The 19,068-nt window shown below is 47.2% G+C and overlaps 1 protein-coding gene across 4 annotated transcripts in view; it reads right to left on the reverse strand.

Moving 5' to 3' along the window:
* OLFML2B (olfactomedin like 2B) overlaps nt 1–19,068 on the reverse strand; it is a 41,917-nt gene that overhangs the window by 21,914 nt on the left and 935 nt on the right. For all 4 annotated transcript variants that reach the window (XM_060090837.1, XM_060090836.1, XM_060090835.1 and 1 more), the window contains exons 2-4: nt 16,597–16,860; nt 14,283–14,390; nt 983–1,159 (exon numbers count right to left, since the gene is read on the reverse strand). In XM_060090837.1, coding sequence (XP_059946820.1) covers nt 983–1,159; nt 14,283–14,390; nt 16,597–16,860 — 549 coding nt within the window. The remainder of the gene's footprint in view (nt 1–982; nt 1,160–14,282; nt 14,391–16,596; nt 16,861–19,068) is intronic.

The raw sequence follows: 19,068 nt of genomic DNA on the forward strand, positions 1-19,068 counted from the left end.
AGGGGCTCTGACAGTCCCTGTCCCAGGCTCTGCTTCACCCACACCCTGTCCGCCTGCCCCAGGCTGAGGGGATCCCTCAGTGGTTCACCTGGAATCCACGCTCTGCCGTCCACCACCAACCCTTGGCCCAGTATAAGTGAGCAAGACCCCTCTTAACTGCTGCTATCCCATGGTTGCCAGGGACCCCTCTTACGATACTTCATCCAGACCTGCCTTGCTAATAGCATCCACACTCTTCAAGTCCTGATGCCAGAATTTACCCGTTTCCTCTTCCACTTTTTGGGGGTTAGCTCCTGTTTTTCAGGTATCGATTTACAAGACAGTCCAATACATTAAATAAAATAACACACGTAACTATTGAGTATTAGCACACACGCATAACTTAGTAACTAGAGCCAAAAGAAACAGGTATCAAATGAGGAAGTATTTTTAAGCAAATAGGTCCTTTGGCATCACTCAAATCACATTAGATAGTGTTTCATTTAATTGCACAGGTGACTTTGTGTTCCAGACAATACTGAGGGGGAAGAGATAGAGATGTGAGACCCCTGTCACCACTTCCCAGCTGAGCAAGGGAGACTGTGAGCATTCCTGGATCTGTTTTCTCATCTGCAAAGTGAGGATATTGATCTCTGCCCCAGCCTGCCTTCCAGAGCTGTGGTGAAGACCACATGGTATGATGATGAAAGACATAGTACTCAAAGAGGCAGGATGGAGTATAATAGAAAGAATGGGGCCTGAAACTCAGAAGACCCAGATTTGAGTCCTGGCTTCAGTACTCACTGAACTTCTCTGGGCTTCAACGTTAATTAAGTCCAGTAGGGTCAACCCCTGCCGCATCAGACCTACAGAACTGTTGTGTAGATGAAACGAGACCATGCCCATGGAAGGACTGAAGCCTGCAAGCTCTACGCACATGGGAGGTGCTGGGAGTATGCTTTCTGGGGGTCTGTGGTCAGAGCCCCTGGAGGCTGGGTTGTACCTCGGGGTGGGTGTAGGCTGCAGCCGTGTCCCTCTGCAGGGCCGAGCGGATGTCCGGCATGCTGTCTAGGATGTTACTGGAGCTGTTCTCTTCACCTTGCTTGTTCATCTCAGTTTGAATTTCTTCCACGTGCTCTTCGATTTGTTCATTTTCCTTGGTGAGGTTTTTAGAAACTTCCTAAGAAGAGAGAAAATTTTAAAAAGAGAGTGCTTTAAAGTGCTTTGAAGACAAACAGGAGGGAGCTGGCAGCCAGCTTCTGCTTAGAGCACAGAGACTCAACAGACAGGCTGAGAAATCAGCCAGAAACAACTGGGGCCCTCGAGTGTGTCCAGCCCTGTGCTGAGGACCGGAGCTCGGTCCCAGGCGGCATTTCCAGGGCAGCTTGGCTCCGGTACGTCCTCTGCTGGAAATGCTTCCCAATACCACCACGGCTTTCCTAACAATAACACTGCCGTGTCCCTGGGCTACTGGGACACCTGTCATTTATCCACCCTTTGTGCACAGTACGCTCTTATCCAGTGACGAGTAACATTACAGAAAAATTCCATTCGCTTGCACCTCTACACACGTGAACCAGCGTCTCAGTTAATGAAAGATTTTCTGAGCAATTTTAAAAGAGGTGGCCCAAGAAATCTACATAGTATGCTCTTCTAATGAGCACAAACTATTCCCCAGCACTTTTTATTATTATTTCTTTTGCTGTACGCGGGCCTCTCACTGTTGTGGCCTCTCCCATTGTGGAGCACAGGCTCCAGACGCGCAGGCCCAGTGGCCATGGTTCAGGGGCCCAGCCAGTCTGCGGCATGTGGGATCTTCCCGGACCGGGGCACGAACACGCGTCCCCTGCATCAGCAGGCGGACTCTCAACCACTGCGCCACCAGGGAAGCCCTCCCCAGCACTTTTTAAAAGTCTTTTTTTCAATTGAGATATAGTTGATTTACAATATTGTGTTAGTTTCAGGTCTACAGCAAAGTGATTCAGTTATACACACACACACACACACACACACACACACGTATACATTTTTCAGATTATTTTCCATTATAGGTTATTACAAGATATTGAATATAGTACCCTGTGCTATACAATAAATAAATCCTTATTGCTTATCTACCTCATGTATAGTAGTTTGCATCTGTTAATCCCGTATTCCTAATTTATCCCCCTCCCTTGCCCCTTGGGTAAACATAAGTTTGTTTAATATGTCTGTGAGTCTGTTTCTGTTTTATATATAGATTTCTTTGTATTATTTTTTAGATTATACATATAAGTGATATGATATCATATTTATCTTTCTCTGTCTGACTTACTTCACTTAGTATGATATTCTCTAGGTCCGTCCATGTTGCTGCTAATGGCAATATTTCACTCTCTTTTTATGGCTCCCCAGCACTTTAAAAGCATCATCTATATAGGAAATTGATAGGCTGGCTTTAAACTTTCCTATTCACATATAAAAAGTTTCCCTAAATGGCTTGGCGAATTAGGCATGTTCCAGACATAGTTCACACCAGAAAGGACTAAAGCTACATTTCAATCAACCAACACTGGTGAGTACCTCCTGTGTGTCTAGGGTACAGTATGGCAGAAAGGAAGCCTCTAATTCCCCTGGGGTTCTTGTCCTGGGACAGAGGCGGGTGCGGTGGGAGGACAACTGTAATGTGGGAGACAGGGTCCACACTGCAGCAAGAAGAGGACCAACCATGTCAGGTTCTGTAAGTGCCAAACATGGGTTCAAAGGGATGGAGTGGACTAGAGGCATGAGAGGCAGCATCCTGGAGAAGATGAAGCCGACTGGGATTTGAACCTTGGACAGCTGTCAACAGGCTTAGAGGTATCCTTTCTCCTCTAGTTATTCTTAGAGAAGTTTACTGCACTGAGATCTAACATTGTCCAGCGTTGACCCCCATTCTAAGGTTTCCATGAGCATCTGAATTTTTAAATGTCATATTCTCCTTTGAGCCCTGTTTATGAGGGCGATAGAGGAAGCAAACATGGAAGAATAGAAGATGCATTTACTTTTCATCTTTCTTTGACAGACAGACATGAGAAGTGCAAAAGCTCAGACATTGCCGGGCATGGTCTGCAGCCTGGTAAGATGCTACTCATGGCCCAGAGGGAAGCCACAGTGGCTCCGAGTTAGGGGGTGTGTAGGCAGATGGTGACACCCAGACACTGTGGCTCCAGTGGCCCTACGTGGGCTGCCCAAAGGAGCCCATGACGTGATTGTTATAACTAACCAGGCTCTAGACCACTGGCCATGCTATTCTTACAGCACTTCAGTGCACGCCAGATTTTGAGCACTGGAAAGGCTCAATGTGTCTGTGGGGCTAAGGCCAAGCCAACCTCTCTAAACTGCACAGAATTAACTATGAGAGCTAAAGCCCTTGAGAAGAGGTCTTGTTTCAAGAATACCCAGAATAAGTGGTTTTACTGGGGGTGTAGTCATTCCTGGTAAGTGTTATCAGGGTCAGTCAAGTACAGTGGTTAAGAGCGTGGATTCTGGAGGAAGCTGTCTGGTTTACATCTCAATGGTGCTACTGCTAGATCTGTTATCTTGGGCTAATTACTTAAGCTCCCTGTGCTTCGTTTTGCCCATGTGTAAAATGGGGTTAATACTAGCACTTGCTATTGCGTTGTTATGAGGATTAAATGAGTTAAACTATATGTGGAAGTGCATGGGACGTACTAAGTGGTTGTTATTTTTCATAGAATGTCACAGCTGGAATGGACCCCAGAACTCAAGCCTAACCCTTCATTTCACAAATGAGGAAACTGAGGCCCAGAGTAAGGATGTGGTTTTTCCCATGATCATTTTTAAAAGTGGCAGAACTGAATCCAGCACCCAGCCTCTTGGCCCTTGCTTCTTCAGTTCACTTTCTGGATCACTAAGAACCCCAGGAGAGGTTCCTGGCACTCAGCCAGCTCTCAAGCAGCACTGAGCACCTCACAGGGGCCAGTGAACGCTGTCAGTTTGGTTTCAGGATATACAGTAGGATATGCATATACAGAGAAATACAAAAATGTTGGATTCCCATAAATCCTTGCTACTCAAGGAGACCAGCAGCATAGGCATCACTCCATCACTCAGGAGCTTGTTAAAATGCAGAAGCTCTGGGCTTCCCTGGTGGCGCAGTGGTTGAGAGTCCGCCTGCCAATGCAGGGGATGCAGGTTCGTGCATTGGTCCGGGAAGATCCCACATGCCGTGGAGCGGCTGGGCCCGTGAGCCATGGCCGCTGAGCCTGCGCGTCTGGAGCCTGTGCTCTGCAACGGGAGAGGCCATAGCAGTGAGAGGCCCACGTACTGCAAAAAAAAAAAAAAAAAAAAAATGCAGAAGGTCCGACCAGACCCGCTGAGTCAGAATCTGCATTTTAACAAGATGCCCAGGCAATCTGCATACACATTAAAGTTTGAGAAGCACTGTCTTAAATGTAGGAAGCTTGGGGTAAAGCTAATGGAAAGGGGGCCCAAATGTGTGAGAAAGATTGTTTTACAGGAACCAGGTTCTTTCTGGGGCTGACAGGAAAAGTTCCTGGTGCCTGAGTGGGATTCCAGCATTTCTGTACATCTATAAGCACCTGCTAAGAGCTGCACCTGTGCATCTTCTCCTGTAACTCTCACATCCTGTGACAGGTAATGAAGCCCCAGAAGGTTCAGGGGTTCGATATAGTACTTCTTCATTAATGCACTCGTAAGTTCAGCCCTGGGCACTGAGGGTAAGCCAGGCCAGCGAGGATCCTGTTCTGATGAAGACCACCCTCCATGAGGGGAAGTAAACAATCAATAAGAAATAAACAAGGAAACATCAACTAGTGAAAAGTGCAATGAAGGAAAGCAAGTCTGAGCGATGTGACAGATGCAGATTCTAGCTCCTCGGCAAGATCGACGACACTTGTCTAAGGTGGAGACTGAGGCACGTCCACAACTGCTGCCCAGCCATGGCCCTAGGACCCCTCTCTGGGTGGACCCAATGGTTTGGCCTAAGTAGCCTAAAACAAGATCCCACCCAATTCCTGAACACCTCAAAAGAGTCAGCATTGGTCCTTGCACTCGCTGTGAGGCAAAGGGGCAACCCCACAGATTTAGCCCCTGCCCTCCAGATTTTGGGTTTTCTAGGCCCCTGGAAGGCTCCCCTGTCATTGATTTAGAAATGCCAATACCCTTTCTGGTTTTAGTGAGGAGCTATTATTCTGAGTTTCCACAGAGGAGGGTTTGAGACAGGCCTGGCCCCGAGACCCCGGAGGAGCAATATTCGTTATTCCCCTCATGGGAAGAGCAAAGCCCGCCAGCCACCTGAATAAACACCAGGCTGGTGGTGGCATCACCCCATCGGCCTGCTGGGCCAAGCCAGCTGATGTCCCCCAGTGCGGCAGAGCAGCAGCCAGCCACCCCTCCCACTCAGCCACCTCTTCCCCAGGCGTGCTGGCCTTGCAGGGCTCCCCACTCCTCCCTGGGGCTCTGCCTTCCTCACACGAAGGGTCTTTTGTGGGGTACACCTCAGGAGGCACCGGGGATCGTGCCCACACAAGACACTCTCGATCCTGCCCTGGGAGAAGGGTGAACTCCATGACCTCATGCCTCTGGCTCTTCCCCTCTGGGACAGCTGCAACTGTGACATTTATGGTGTGTGCAACTTGGCTTGTGCCTGGCACGGGCAACGTGGCGGAGGAAGTGGGAAGGGTGCCTGTCTGCCAGGGGTGAGCACACCACGTGGTCCCTGCCAAGGATCCTGGTGCTGTGAGGAGGGAAAGCAGGAGGGAAGAAGAGCAGGTAGATAGAGGGCTGGCACAGAAGGCAGGACACAGCCAGCCAGGGCAATTAAAGATCTGGGAGGGGCCTCCCTGGTGGCGCAGTGGTTGAGAGTCCGCCTGCCGATGCAGGGGATACGGGTTCGTGCCCCGGTCTGGGAGGATCCCACATGCCGCGGAGCGGCTGGGCCCGTGAGCCATGGCCGCTGGGCCTGCGCGTCTGGAGCCTGTGCTCCGCGACGGGGGAGGCCACAACAGTGAGAGGCCCGCATACCGCAAAAAGAAAAAAAAAAAAAAAAAGATCTGGGAACTGTGTCATGGTCCTTGGGCTAGACAGAGCCAAGGAACTGAGTGGTATTCACAGAACAAGTGCCATGTGCTGGGGGCATGTAGTAAGGCCTTGGACGGTACCTACTGAGAGCAAGCCCGCATTGCCAGTTGGGCACAGGGGTCCTGTGCTGACCACAGTCAGATGCACAGGTGCCAGAGGGGAGGAAGTGTGCAAACTCGGCAAGTCCCTGGGAAAAGGGGAACTGGATGTAGGTAGAATTGAGGGTACAGCTGGCAGTCAGCACTGGGCAGCACAGTTGGTCAGAGGACAGCTTTAACGAGCCAGATGGAGGGACAACACAAGCAGATGTGCAGACCGGTGCAATGGGCATGTGCAGAAAGGCTGTTCCATGGGCACAGACTGTGTCCTGACCTTGTCCAGCTATTGGACAAGTGTGTGCATGCCTGGGTGAGACCACGGGGCAGCTTAAGCCAAAACTGTTGGGACCCAAGGGAAAGACAACCAGAGTGCAAAGCTCTACCAGCTCTCTGTGGTCTTGTTTTCCCAACCAGAACCAGGGACGAGGGTGGTGGGCAAAGCGCTGGCTCTGGAGACCAGGTATGAAACCCACACCACAGTCACTACCTGGTTTTATGTAACTACATAAGGCAAGTGATGGGACCTCTCCAGGCCCCATCAGTTAGAGGAGGAAGGAATAATGATACCTACCTCACCAGGCTTGGTTTGGAGAACGAATGAAGAGCTGTATGTGGCACAGCACACAAAACAGGGCTTGACGCGTCGCCGAAGGTGGAGTGGGACGGACGCATGGGATCGCAGTAGCAGATACACAGGTGGAAAAGGGGAGGGGAGCTAAGGTTTGGTGTGGCTGGGACAGGGAAGAAGGCGAGGACCCAAAGCTGGTGTGTTGTAAAGAGACTCCTGTAGAAGGGGACTAAGCAAGATTGCAGCTGAGCCAAACCATGGCCCCAAGTCATGCAGCAGGCATGTGCCCCCACTAGTAGATGGCTGGATATGCACAAGGCTCAGAGGCAGATGGCAAGCCTGAGGACAGAGGGAGCACGGTTCCTTGTGGGAGTGAAGTGAGATAGTGTGGGAGTCACCGGACCTGGTGGGAGGGCTCAGAGTTCCCATAGCTCGCCCTGCCCTTCCCCCCTCAGAACACTCCAAGACATGACTAGGACCAGGTGGCCTGGGACAGACACCCTAGGCAACAGCTGTCTCCAGCCCCTATAAGACAGCTGGATGGGGAGAGCAGCTAGAAACAGCTGGTGCTCCAGCTGACAGGACAGGCAGGATGCAGCACAATCCCTGACCACAGGGCAGGCCGGCCTGGCTGCAGGGGGCGGCCAGCTGACATGCTCAATCACTCCCCCAACCAAACAGCTGTTGAGCATCTAGTCCACATCCACGTTGGGCTAAACTTTGGCAAACAAAGATAACTTAGACCCGGGTTGTCCTCAAGAAGTCCAGAGCCTGGAAAATAGTCAAACAAGTAAAGAGCAAGAAGTCCCAGGCCTCTGATGATGAACCCCAGAAATACAGCCACACGCTCTCTCACATCCTGGCAGCTGCAAGCTATTCCTAGGCCAGCGGATGGAGGGCTGAGGCTCACACCTTAATTCCCTTTAGCCAAGAAGAAAACCTTTCATGCTACAGTGACAGATTAGATTTGAAGTATATATAAAACCCAGGGGAGGTTATATATTGACCTGAGCCCATACTAAGATGTAAACTGAATTAAATAACATTAGAGCTGAAATGTATCTTAGAAATAATATCTCCAACCCTTTCCCTTTTCACAGATGAGGACACTATGGTCAGACAGGGTGAGTGACACTCCTCTCCAAGGCTGCACTTGAGTAAGGAGAAGAGTGAAATGATTTACAGCAAACCCTTCTGTGAGTACAGATTTGATCAGGAGAGAGAGTGAGCACTTGGGGTGTCTTGATGTGAGTGGAGGAAGGGCAGAGAGGAGAGGCTTGGAAAGAGACAGTTCCCCTAACTCATGGCCAGGCCTGCACAGACAAAAATTACATTTTCCTATTAGCTGGTAAAAACATATATCCCCCAGAGTCAGGAATGATCCTTTGATCTTGCCTTCCAGACCAGAAACACAAAGGCCACCAAATCCTTACGTCTGGGGGAGAAGCCCTCAGTAATGCTTGTGCCAGCACATTCTGGGGAGAGGGCCAGTTCTGGGTCTGGCAAATCCATTGTAGACTTTAAATCCCACTTGGACACAGCATTATCAGAAGAAAAAGCTTCAGATGACACACAAGGTTCCACAATGCCATCTGTACTCATGGACGGGGTTTGCAAACTCCAGCGGGTAGATGTGAGAGAAAAGGAGTCACACACACACTTGGGCAACAGAAATCACACTTTGGGAAGCTTGTAGGCATGCATCTATTTTAAGAGCCTGGGATATGCACCCACATATATACAAAGGCACATGTGTATACAGTCACATCCAAGTAATTATAAACGTTGCCAGTTGTACTGTAGCTAAGTGGAGGTAGGGCATTTCTTCACAAAGATTTGCAATTTTTATGGGCATGACTTAATTCAACTAAAGCCTTGATGCTAGAATAAATTATTTTAACGACCTGTCCCTCTGTCTTTTTCTTTACTTGGATAATAAATCTACTCCTGGAAGCAGTACACAGTACTAGGCCTGTACCTCTGCCTCTTGTCCTGATGTCATCAGAAACCATTTTTAGGCCTGGGCAGCCTACAAGTCTTTGTGTCTCTGGGTGCACTCAGCGCTCAGAGCAAAAGTCTTCTGAGCTGAATCTGTGCCAACAACAGGTCTACATGTAATGAATAGGGTCGGCCTTTGCCTTTGGAAGCTACAGATTTTCCTTCTAGACTTCTAGTTCCTATCTCTCCTGGCACCTATATTCTGTGCCTACACCCACCCCAGCTCCAATACATACCAGTCCTTCCTGCATCCCTTTTCCCTTCCCAGCCACTTTCAGAAGACTGTCAGCCTGGATCTACCACATAGAAGGTTCTTGGACCACTGACTACCTTGGATGTTACTTCTACTTGGACAAGTTCTACAGGAATGCCCATGCAGTTTCAGGACTCCACTAGGGGAACAGGAAAGAGGTTTGGGGGGTTAAGTTTGTGGCACACAGTGAAAGGGTCCCACTAAGATACATGCTCCAAATTGATAAAAATTAGAAAGTCTGCCAATACCAAGTTTCAGTAAGAATGTGTGCGGAGCGTTCACACCCTGCTGGAGGCAACATGAACTCGTACTACCACGTGGGAGAACAGCCTGGCAATACAGTCGCCCCTTGGTCTCTGCAGGCGATTAGTTCCAGGACTCTCCACAGATACCAGAATCCACTCAAGTCCTCTATATAAAATGGTGTAGGATTTGCATAAAACCTGCAGACATCCTCCTGTATACTTTAAATCATCTCTAGATTACCTATGATACCTAATACAATGTAAATGTTATGTAAATAGTTGCTGGCATATAGCAAATTCAAGTTGTGCATTTTGGTGCTTTCTGGAACTTGGGAGGGATATTTTCAATCCCCCCAAAATTTCTGTGGTTGAATCAAACTGTAGGCATGCATCTATTTTAAGAGCCTGGGATATACACCCACACATATACAAAGGCACATGTGTACATGGTCACATCCAAGTAATTATAAATGTTGAATTCCATGTGAATTCAAATTGGTTGAATCCACAGATGAGAAACATGTGGACGTGCAAGGCCGGCTGTATCCCCTAAAGTTGTTGATAAGCATAACTAATAGCCCAGTAGTTCCATTCCTACTTACATATCATACAGAAATGTATGCATGTACGGGATGTGCATATAGAGGGATGCCCCTGGGGTTACTATGAATTACAGAACTAAAAATAACCCCCATATCTGCCATCAGTGCAACAGATCAATAAACTGTGGTATAATCTCACACTAGAATACTACACAGGAATAAAAATCAATGAACTACAAGCCAAAAAATGACATAGGTGAGTATTAAAAACATTAAGTTGAGTGGAAGAAGCCCAACATGCACACACATAAACACACACTTCTGTAGGATTCTACATATTTAAAGTTCAAAAACAGACAGAACTGTTGTATTTAGGGATGCATCCTTAGGTGATGAAACTGCAAAGAAAAGCAAGAAGATGATTAACATAAAGTCAGGATAGAGGTTCCCTTCGGCGGGGGGGATGTGAATGGGAGAAGGCATGTGGGGGGCTTTTGGGGTGTTTCTGGGGTGTTTCTTGAACTCAGTGCTGGTTACATGGGTATTTGCTTTATGATAATTTGCTAAGCTGTACATTCATTGTTTATGCACTTTTCTATACATGTGTTATTTTTCATGATTTAAGACAGAAGCTCAACCAAAATCACTCCACCAACAAGAGCTTCCGGAGCTGATTTTACCAAGAGGTTAAGATTCTCTCTCTCCTTTCTTCCTCTTTCATCTACAAATGGAGTTTCCATTCTTACATCCTCCTACATAGCTGAGGTGAATGTATACACATGTGCGTGCCTACTTCTTCTGCCAAGTACTGATCTTACTCTGGGCAAAATGTCCCTCCAATTTGACCCTTTTGTCTGGTCTGACCTCCAAAGAGCTCTCTTTGGGATTCAAGAATATTCGAAGACCAGGAGCAGAGTTTCACTCCCATTCCTTCTGCAGAGCCAGGCTGGAGAAGGAGTGTTTTTTCCATTTACCCAACATTCTGCCTTTTCACTGCATGCACACTGCAGACAGAGTCAGCCAGCAAGAGCCAGGAGACGAGTGGCTGGACTTGAAGCTGAGAGACATTGCTCTGGTCTGTGGGCCCAGGGCCCAGACCCATCTGTACCTATTGTCACACCAAAGCACCCTGTCATCTTGGGCAGCCTGTTTGGAGAAACTTTCACTGGATGGGACCTTCTCTAACTTAACTTTAATCCTATTTAACAGGATTTATGGGATATGGCCATGGTTCTGCCTAGAAATTCCCTTGGAAGAGCTATTGCTGTAAGTTCTGGTTAGGAAAAACTGATGCTCCCAGGGAAGCCAGCAATGATTTGAAGAAACTTATGAGGTTGATTAGAAAGAGCCCTGAGGAACCAGGAACCAGAAGGCCTGAGCTCCAGCCTATACTTCGCTAGCAACTGTGACTGAAGGAAAGTCATCTAATTTCCTTCGGTCTCATATCCTGTCCAGCTCACAGGAACTAATAAGCGAAATGTATATGGGATGCTTTAAAACCACAAATGCTATACAAATATAAGGGATGATGATGATGATGATTATAAAGGTCCAGTTTTTGCTACTAATCATTCCACAGTTTTGAAAAAGAGGTAACTCTCATCGATATAATTAAGGTTGGTTTGGGCAAAAACCTAGTGACTGTATGACTGCACAGAAGATACATCCTGCTGGGTAGTGGCACTGCACCAAATTCATCCACACTCCTACCCTTTGCCAGCAGGGAGGGCTCAGCTGCTAGACAAGGCTGGAAACATTATAGCCCTTGAACAGAGCTCAGCCCACTGGCCTTCTCGGAGGCTGAGTGCCTGACCTTGGCCTCATGTATACTGTGTTCTACCCCCAGAGCTATCTTTCCCAGGCTGTGTTCTCCAGACAGAATGAAAAACATGTGGCTGCCAAGGTCAGGTAAAGGCAGAAGAGGTGGCTGTCACCTCTGTTCCTGTAGAAAATCAATTTTTTTTTAAAGGGGGCTTGCACATTTGGATGGTTCTAGGGGCCAAGAGAAAGAGAGGCACTTTCCAACTTTGAAGGTCCAATGGGATCTCGGTTTAATTCCTTTTGAACCCATCTGAAAGAACCAGAAGGCGGTTTTAAATAGCAAAAAGAATCCCAAGCCCACGTGAAGTCCATTGGTAGTAGGATGGTGTTGACCATTCCGAATCCCGTCATTCCAGCTGTCAACATCAGGAAAGGAGAGACTCGAGTTGCCAAGTGGCCTGATTCTCTTAGGGAGCCCCTCCAGGAAGACTGGGGTGATAAGAGTGGACTGCCATGATCCCATTGGCCACCTTGATCTGCCTACAAGCTTGGGCTCCAATGTCCTGACCCCGCTCATTAGACCTCGTAACTGAAATGACTGTGGACCTACCAACCCTCCCAGAGCAAATGGCCATGTTCAGAAAACACTTCATCCCAGCACCGGGGGAGCTAAGGCTAAGAGTGGGTTGAGAAAAATCTGGCGTTCACTTTCTGGGAACGTTTTTAGGAGTGTAGGGAGTGTGCTGAAATCAACCCTTGAAACCACAGCGTTTCATCAGCCTTGTCCCAGTTCTCTTGGCAGAGCAACAGAGGGACAGTTGCCCACATTCACTCCTTGGTCATAACCTGAGTGCTTTGTTTTATTTAGCATTTCAAAGTGTTTACAAAATGATTAGCTCAACTTTTATCTCCTCAGCAATTGTACAAAGTAGGTAGGGGATCTTTCCCACTTCACAGATGGAGAAAGTGAGATATGGCTGCTTGGTAGTGGCAAACAAAGAGTAATTCACTCTGTCTTTTTTTTTTTTTTTTCCTTTTTTTATATTAATAAAAGTGAAAGTTTATTTCATAATCAATTTTTATGAAAACTTCATAGCTAATTTCTTAATCTATAGAGGTTGGTATTTATTTATTTATTTATTTATTTATTACATCTTTATTGGAGTATAATTGCTTTACAATGGTGTGTTAGTTTCTGCTTTATAAGAAAGTGAATTAGTTATACATATACATATATCCCCATATCTCCTCCCTCTTGACTCCTAGTCCAGTGAGTTCCCTTTCTGCCACACTAAAGATCCTTACTTTTTTCTCATCCTACGTGCTAATCACCCATCAGGGAACCTCAGCTCCTCCATGAGAGACCCACAAAAGCCCACTTTTTCAGGAGGAATATATTAATATGTTGACATTCATCCCATTGTTAAATTTACCTCTTGTTTTGTTGGGTTTTTTTTTTTTGCGGTACGCAGCATGTGGGATCTTCCCGGACCGGGGCACAAACCTGTGTCCCCTGCAACGGCAGGCGGGCTCTCAACCACTGTGCCACCAGGGAAGCCCTAAATTTACCTCTTATATTAACATTCTAACATAGAGCACAAACGTATGGATGCCAAGGGGGAAGGGGAGTGGGTGGGATGAATTGGGAGACGGGGATTGACATATATACACTCTTGATACTATGTATAATGTAGGTAACTAATGAGAACCTACTGTATGGCACAGGGAACTCTCCTCAATGCTCTGTGGTGACCTAAATGGGAAGGAAATCCAAAAAAGAGGGGATATATGTATACATATAGCTGATTCACTTTGCTGTATAGTAGGAACTAACACAACATTGTAAAGCAACTACACCCCAATAAAAAATGTTTTTAAAAATTCTAAAAATTAAATCGTTTTCTACTTGAAGCAGCAGCTCTTTGAGTCACTGTTTCAAGTATCCATTCCAGAACTGGATGCCAGTCGAAGAAACATCCATAAGCTTCTTACCAATCAGGTTGAATGATGATCATTCTTTTTCTGATAACTAAATGACTTCTTATTTATATGTTAAAGCATTACAGCAACAAAACAATGTCAACATGATTGTCTATAATGACTTTTATCTCCCATCATCATATCACACACCAGCTGAAAACCATAGCTCCAGCTATGCATCTCTCTAGAACTCAGTCATACAAATGAGGTATCTCTGTCTATGAAAATTAAATTACTATTCTTCCTGTAGGTGATCAGCCTGAATGTCTTGCAATAATGAATATTATTTATTAGTAATCATTTTTATGTCTTCTTTCTCTAAAATGGATTTGAGATGGACTACCTCCCCCAACACACACACACAGAGGCATGCACCAGAACAGTTTTTAAAAAGAGAAATTAACAAACATATACCCAGAAGAGACATGACTCCATCTTAAAACTGGAAGTAAGATGCTTATTGCACTTTTACATTTTATTTAACTCTGAGTCTCCTGGAAGTCAAGGGGAAAATAGATATACATTGGTTATATGGTTCTTATATATGAAAAATGAAGGTGTTTACATTTATATTTCACTATTTCTCTTTGTCACCAACAATTTGGCATGATTTTGCATGAGTGTTTTATGTTTTGTGTATATTTTTTTCTTTCCAAAGAAGAATGGGTTAAACACAGCCAGGGTACATGCTTTCTGAAGAAAAGAGTATGGTAAGTTTGATGCACTTTGGGGCCTGATCAAGAGAAAGATATGGAAATCCAGACTCTTCCTTACCTCCTCTAGTTTGTCCACTCTCCCCACCAGTTTGGTGGTAACTGAATGCAGTTTCAGGAGATCCAAGCCATAGAAAGCTCCTTCCAGCATGTCTATGACGGTGGAGAGCTATGAAACAAGGGCAGGCGTTAGTCCAAGGCTGGGGCAGACAGGTCCAGAGGTAGACATTTCCTTTTAGATCTCCATGTTGGAGGCTGGACAGGGAAGCCACTAGCCAGAAGTTGAGAGGTGGCCCTCAGAAACCAGCACTTGTGTGGGTGGGCACATAAGCAGACCCAGTGGCATAGATGTATTCTGTCTATTGGAATACGTGGGTAAGAAAATGGGAGAATCATACAAGAACAAGTCAACCGAGGTCTGGACAGCTTCACCAAACTGTTTATACTTCTTTTACTAAGTCCATCAGTTGCATGCATGTCTGTCTTTCATACTAGACTGTGAGCTCCTTGGAATTAGTGCTATGTCATCTTCATCTTTGATTACCCATGATACCTAGTACAGTACTTGGCCCATAACAAGTGATCTGAAACACTCACATGCATTGTCTGCTGAAGTCCCTGGAAGACACCAACAAGCTTTTCCTTAGCACTAAAAGCAAAACTGCCCCTGGGGTAAAAGAGACCCAGTGGCCCATCTTTGAGGCGGCAAGTTGTCATAGGGCACCCAGCTCTCGCAGTTTTTTCAACACTGTCCTTCCTGCCAGTACAGAGCCACTGGGAAGAAGGTGGCTGAGGCGCTGGTGACATCCAGGGCATGCAAAGTGCAGGTTAAGGAAGCAGATGAGAGATGCTTCAACTGAGCCTCCCTGCCAAGGACCATCCCTGAAGAGTTTGTTGGACACTATTGTGCAATCTCTGCTCCTCCAATAACAGCTTTTCTATTAGATGAAGAATTCAACGTATGAAATGCTCATGTTTAGAAGATCTCCTTCCTCCCCCTGAGAGGAAGATAGCTGAATCCCGGGAAAAGGCCAAGGGAGGGTAGCTGATTAATATGTACTGTGTTGATTTTCTGATTCCTAAAATTTTGCTTAATGGTGTTTCAGAATCCCCCAAGAATCCAATCCTATAACTGGGTAACTGTGCCTTTGGTTCAGAGATTGTTTCACGGCAGAGCTGTAGTTCTGAGTGATGTGGCTGAATCCTGGGACACTCATTTTATTGGTAAACCCTACTCTGCTTAAAGGAATATCAATGATGACCAGTTACCGAGTGTGTACCAGCTGCCGGCACAGCAGTAGCACTTTACATGGTCTTTCATTAATGGAACTAGTGACTACTGAGCCTCAACTATATGTCAGGTATTGTGCCAAGTACTCAATAGTTGTCACCTCATCGATTCTCAAAACAACCCCCAAAGGTAGATGTTATTCTTCCTCCTTTTTTTTTTTTTTTTTTTGCTGTATGCAGGCCTCTCACTGTTGTGGCCTCTCCCATTGTGGAGCACAGCCTCCGGACGCGCAGGCCCAGCGGCCATGGCTCACAGACCCAGCCGCTCCGCGGCATGTGGGATCTTTCCGGACCAGGGCACGAACCCGTGTCCCCTGCATCGGCAGGCAGACTTTCAACCACTGCGCCACCAGGGAAACCCTCTTCCTGCTTTTTAACTCAAGGAGACTGAGGTCAGATCAGGTGAGTAACTTGAGTAGCATCACGCAGCAAGCAGTAGCAGAGCACTGATTTGAACCCAAGTCTGACTCCAAACCAAGCTCATCCCACGACTCCACGCTGCAGATGAAGAGGGGAGGGCAGGGATCAGATGAAGCCCTCAGCTGACCCACTGGGCTGCCCCAGGTAGGGTCTGAGCTTCCCCACCCTGTGGACCAGAATTACAGGATTGAAGTTTGATGATTGGACCTAGAGCAGGCCCCAGGCCTCTTCTTCTCTGGGTCACCCAGCCCTTGCACTGAGGACTAAAGGCTCACTTCTCCCTGTGTGTCTGGTGTGTCTTTGGGGTGCCTCCTGTGCTGACAGCAAATCGTGGCAGTAACTCTCCTGGAGAAGAATGCTGAGTTCTTTTGGCCGGCTGGGTCTGGCAGCTGCTCCCAGGCCCAGCCTCCTTGGCTCCATTAAGAGAGATGGGCACACTTTGCTCTAGGCATCTCCCTCAGATGTTAGAGTCGCAAATGACCAGTTTGTCAAATCATCAGCTTTGGGTCCACACGCAACACTCTCAGGCTAGGGCCTGACCTCCTTTAAAGGCTAAAACAGGGCCCACTTACTCAAAGGCCTACAATCCCCAGCAACAGCCTTGCCAGACTCCAGTGTCCCTAAGGTACCCTCTCACCCAGGCATCAACCCACACCAGGTCCTACCTTCAAGTCCCGGCTGTCTGCCTCCCGAAGCTTCTGGAGCCTGAAGTCTCCCTCACAGGGATTGAGGGCGGATGGCGGTGCGACACAGGCACACTTGCAGGATGAGCCTGAGGTGATGGTTTCCACAGTGTAGAAGTCTTCCTTCCTGGAGGTCCCCTCATTGACCCTCTGGCAGGCGTCTCGGCCCAGGGGTCGCACTACACACTTGCACTGACAGTCCGAGCCCTCAGACACGGCCTTGACTTTGTCATAGTCTCCGAGCAACTAGACAAAGAGAGAGAGAACAGGTTGGGGGTGTGCAGACACAGGCATCAGTTAGGGTCCTGAAGAAGGCTCTCTGTTCACTTTGTCAGATGTCCTGCTAGCCAGAGACCTCAGACAGCTCTGGTGTGGAGTTGAAAAGGTCATCGCAACACAATTTGCTGACTCTAGCATTTCCTGGGAGGCACTCAGAGTTCAGCTCTCTTTGTTTATCTTGGAAAGCTGTGCATTTCTCAGGGGGCCTTAGCCTTTCATCATTTAAAGGAAAAAAACAAATGAGCCCCATCATTCTTCCGGTAGTCCTTGCCTTAACTAGAATCCAGATTTAGATTCAAAAAGGAAAGGAGAAGGGATTGATAGAGGGATTGGAAAACTGACATTCCAATTTCAAGACTACTGGCTTCTGTCCTCCTTCATTCATTCACCATTTATTGAGTGCCACCTTGGGACTGAGCTAGGTGCTGTGAGAGGTGAAGCAATGGGCCAGACAGAGAGACTGCTCTCAAGGAGCTTACAGTGCAGGAGATATATAAATAACAGTCACACCAATTAGGGAGTGTTAAGTCCCCCTGAAGTGGGAGTGCAACGGGAGCTCAAACAGAGGGCCACAGAGAGTGTCTCTAGCCGGGCACCAGGGAAGACTTCTTGGAGGAAATGGTATCTGATCTGGTCTCAAAGGATGGGTTAGATTTGGAGAAAAGAAACTGGGAGGAGAGAGACAGATCCATATGTCAGTAAGGTTTACTCAGCCCACGGGTTCATTTAGATCCTAGAATAGCTTCTGCACCCAAACCCCAAGACAATGCCAGTAGAGCAAACTGGCAGCACTTGGCGGCTTCTACGGTGCTAAACATTTCCTTCTGAGTGCTTGCCCCTGCCGGCCTCCCCAGGCAGGAAAACATGCAACAGCAGGCTTTCTGGAACCACGATCCTAGGCACTTTCTGGGGAAAAGGCTCCTCCCCAGCTCCTCTCCAAGACATCCTACATCCCTTAAGTTAGGGCTCCCTTTGTGGGCACAGAGAAGGGTTCCCTTCATTTGACTAATGACCCTGTCAGGCAAGCTTTGAGCTTGTTGGAGTGGATATGTTCCTGGGATGCTGTTGGAGGTGGGAAGAAGTCTTGTTATGTTTTTCTTACAAGGGCTGGGTTTCTGCTGATACTAATATTTGTTTTAGGACTGTTGTCAAGTGCAGAATGGAGCAGTGGAAGAAGGAGCTGTAGTTCAGGGTGACTTAATTGGCCAGTCTTTATGTGCTGATAGTAAATCGTAGCTGTCTGCTCTCTGAAACTCTGCCTAGATTCCTACATATCCCTGCTCTGAGAGCTTGGGTGGATTCCTTCCTTTCAGGAGGCTCCGGTTTCAGGAAAGCTTTTGTTGATGGTCCTCCAGAGCCCCAATGTGAAGGATTTTTATGTCTTTTCGATTTGGGGGTCAGTGTGAGGTTATGGGTGAGTATAGGGCATGTATTAGCATAATTATGAAAGGAAGGGTGAGGAGACTAGTGTTTGATAAATGCCAAGTGTTTCTACAGGAAGGAGCCAAGGACCCCAGTCCCAAGGCTTAGTGGAGGTCCAGACAGCACTGTAGGAACCCTTTCTCAGCCATCCCTCATCCTTAGGATTATGAGGACACCCACCACACAATCATCATGCAGGCTCTGGAAAGCATGAAATAAACACTCTAGAGAGAACTGTCTTTTACAGTCATGAGATCTGGGTTGGGACAACCATGAGATTGTCAGAAGACCTGGCTCTACCCATCTCTAGGGACCTTTACTGTTCTAAGCCTTACGGTCCTTAACTATAGAATGGGAAAAAGGATTGTGTGGGGATTGAGTCAAATAAAACAAGTGAAAGTACTTCGTAAAAGGATATGTTACAGATCCTGTCCCTATCAGCTGTCACTCCCTCCCCTCCCCACTACCATCTGCCAGACCTGAGTGGATCTGCATTTCCATTTTACCTCCTCAATATGGGGGGGACTTATCATCAGTCCCTCTGTTTGGGGGTCATCTCATATTCATCACACTTGTTGCTGTTCTGTTTTCTCCCTGGGTGTCTCACTCCGAGCAATGAAACATCTCCCCATGGGTTACGCCATCTGCCTCCTGTCCAGCATGCCCGCCTGTTTTCACATTCCAATTCTGACAACCAGCCACACAGACAAGAGATGGCCATACTTTCTACACCCCTTCAACCAAAAGGTTTTG

This window comes from Mesoplodon densirostris, chromosome 2 (genome assembly GCF_025265405.1).
Source record: "Mesoplodon densirostris isolate mMesDen1 chromosome 2, mMesDen1 primary haplotype, whole genome shotgun sequence".
In the NCBI taxonomy this organism is placed as follows: Eukaryota; Metazoa; Chordata; class Mammalia; order Artiodactyla; family Ziphiidae; genus Mesoplodon; species Mesoplodon densirostris.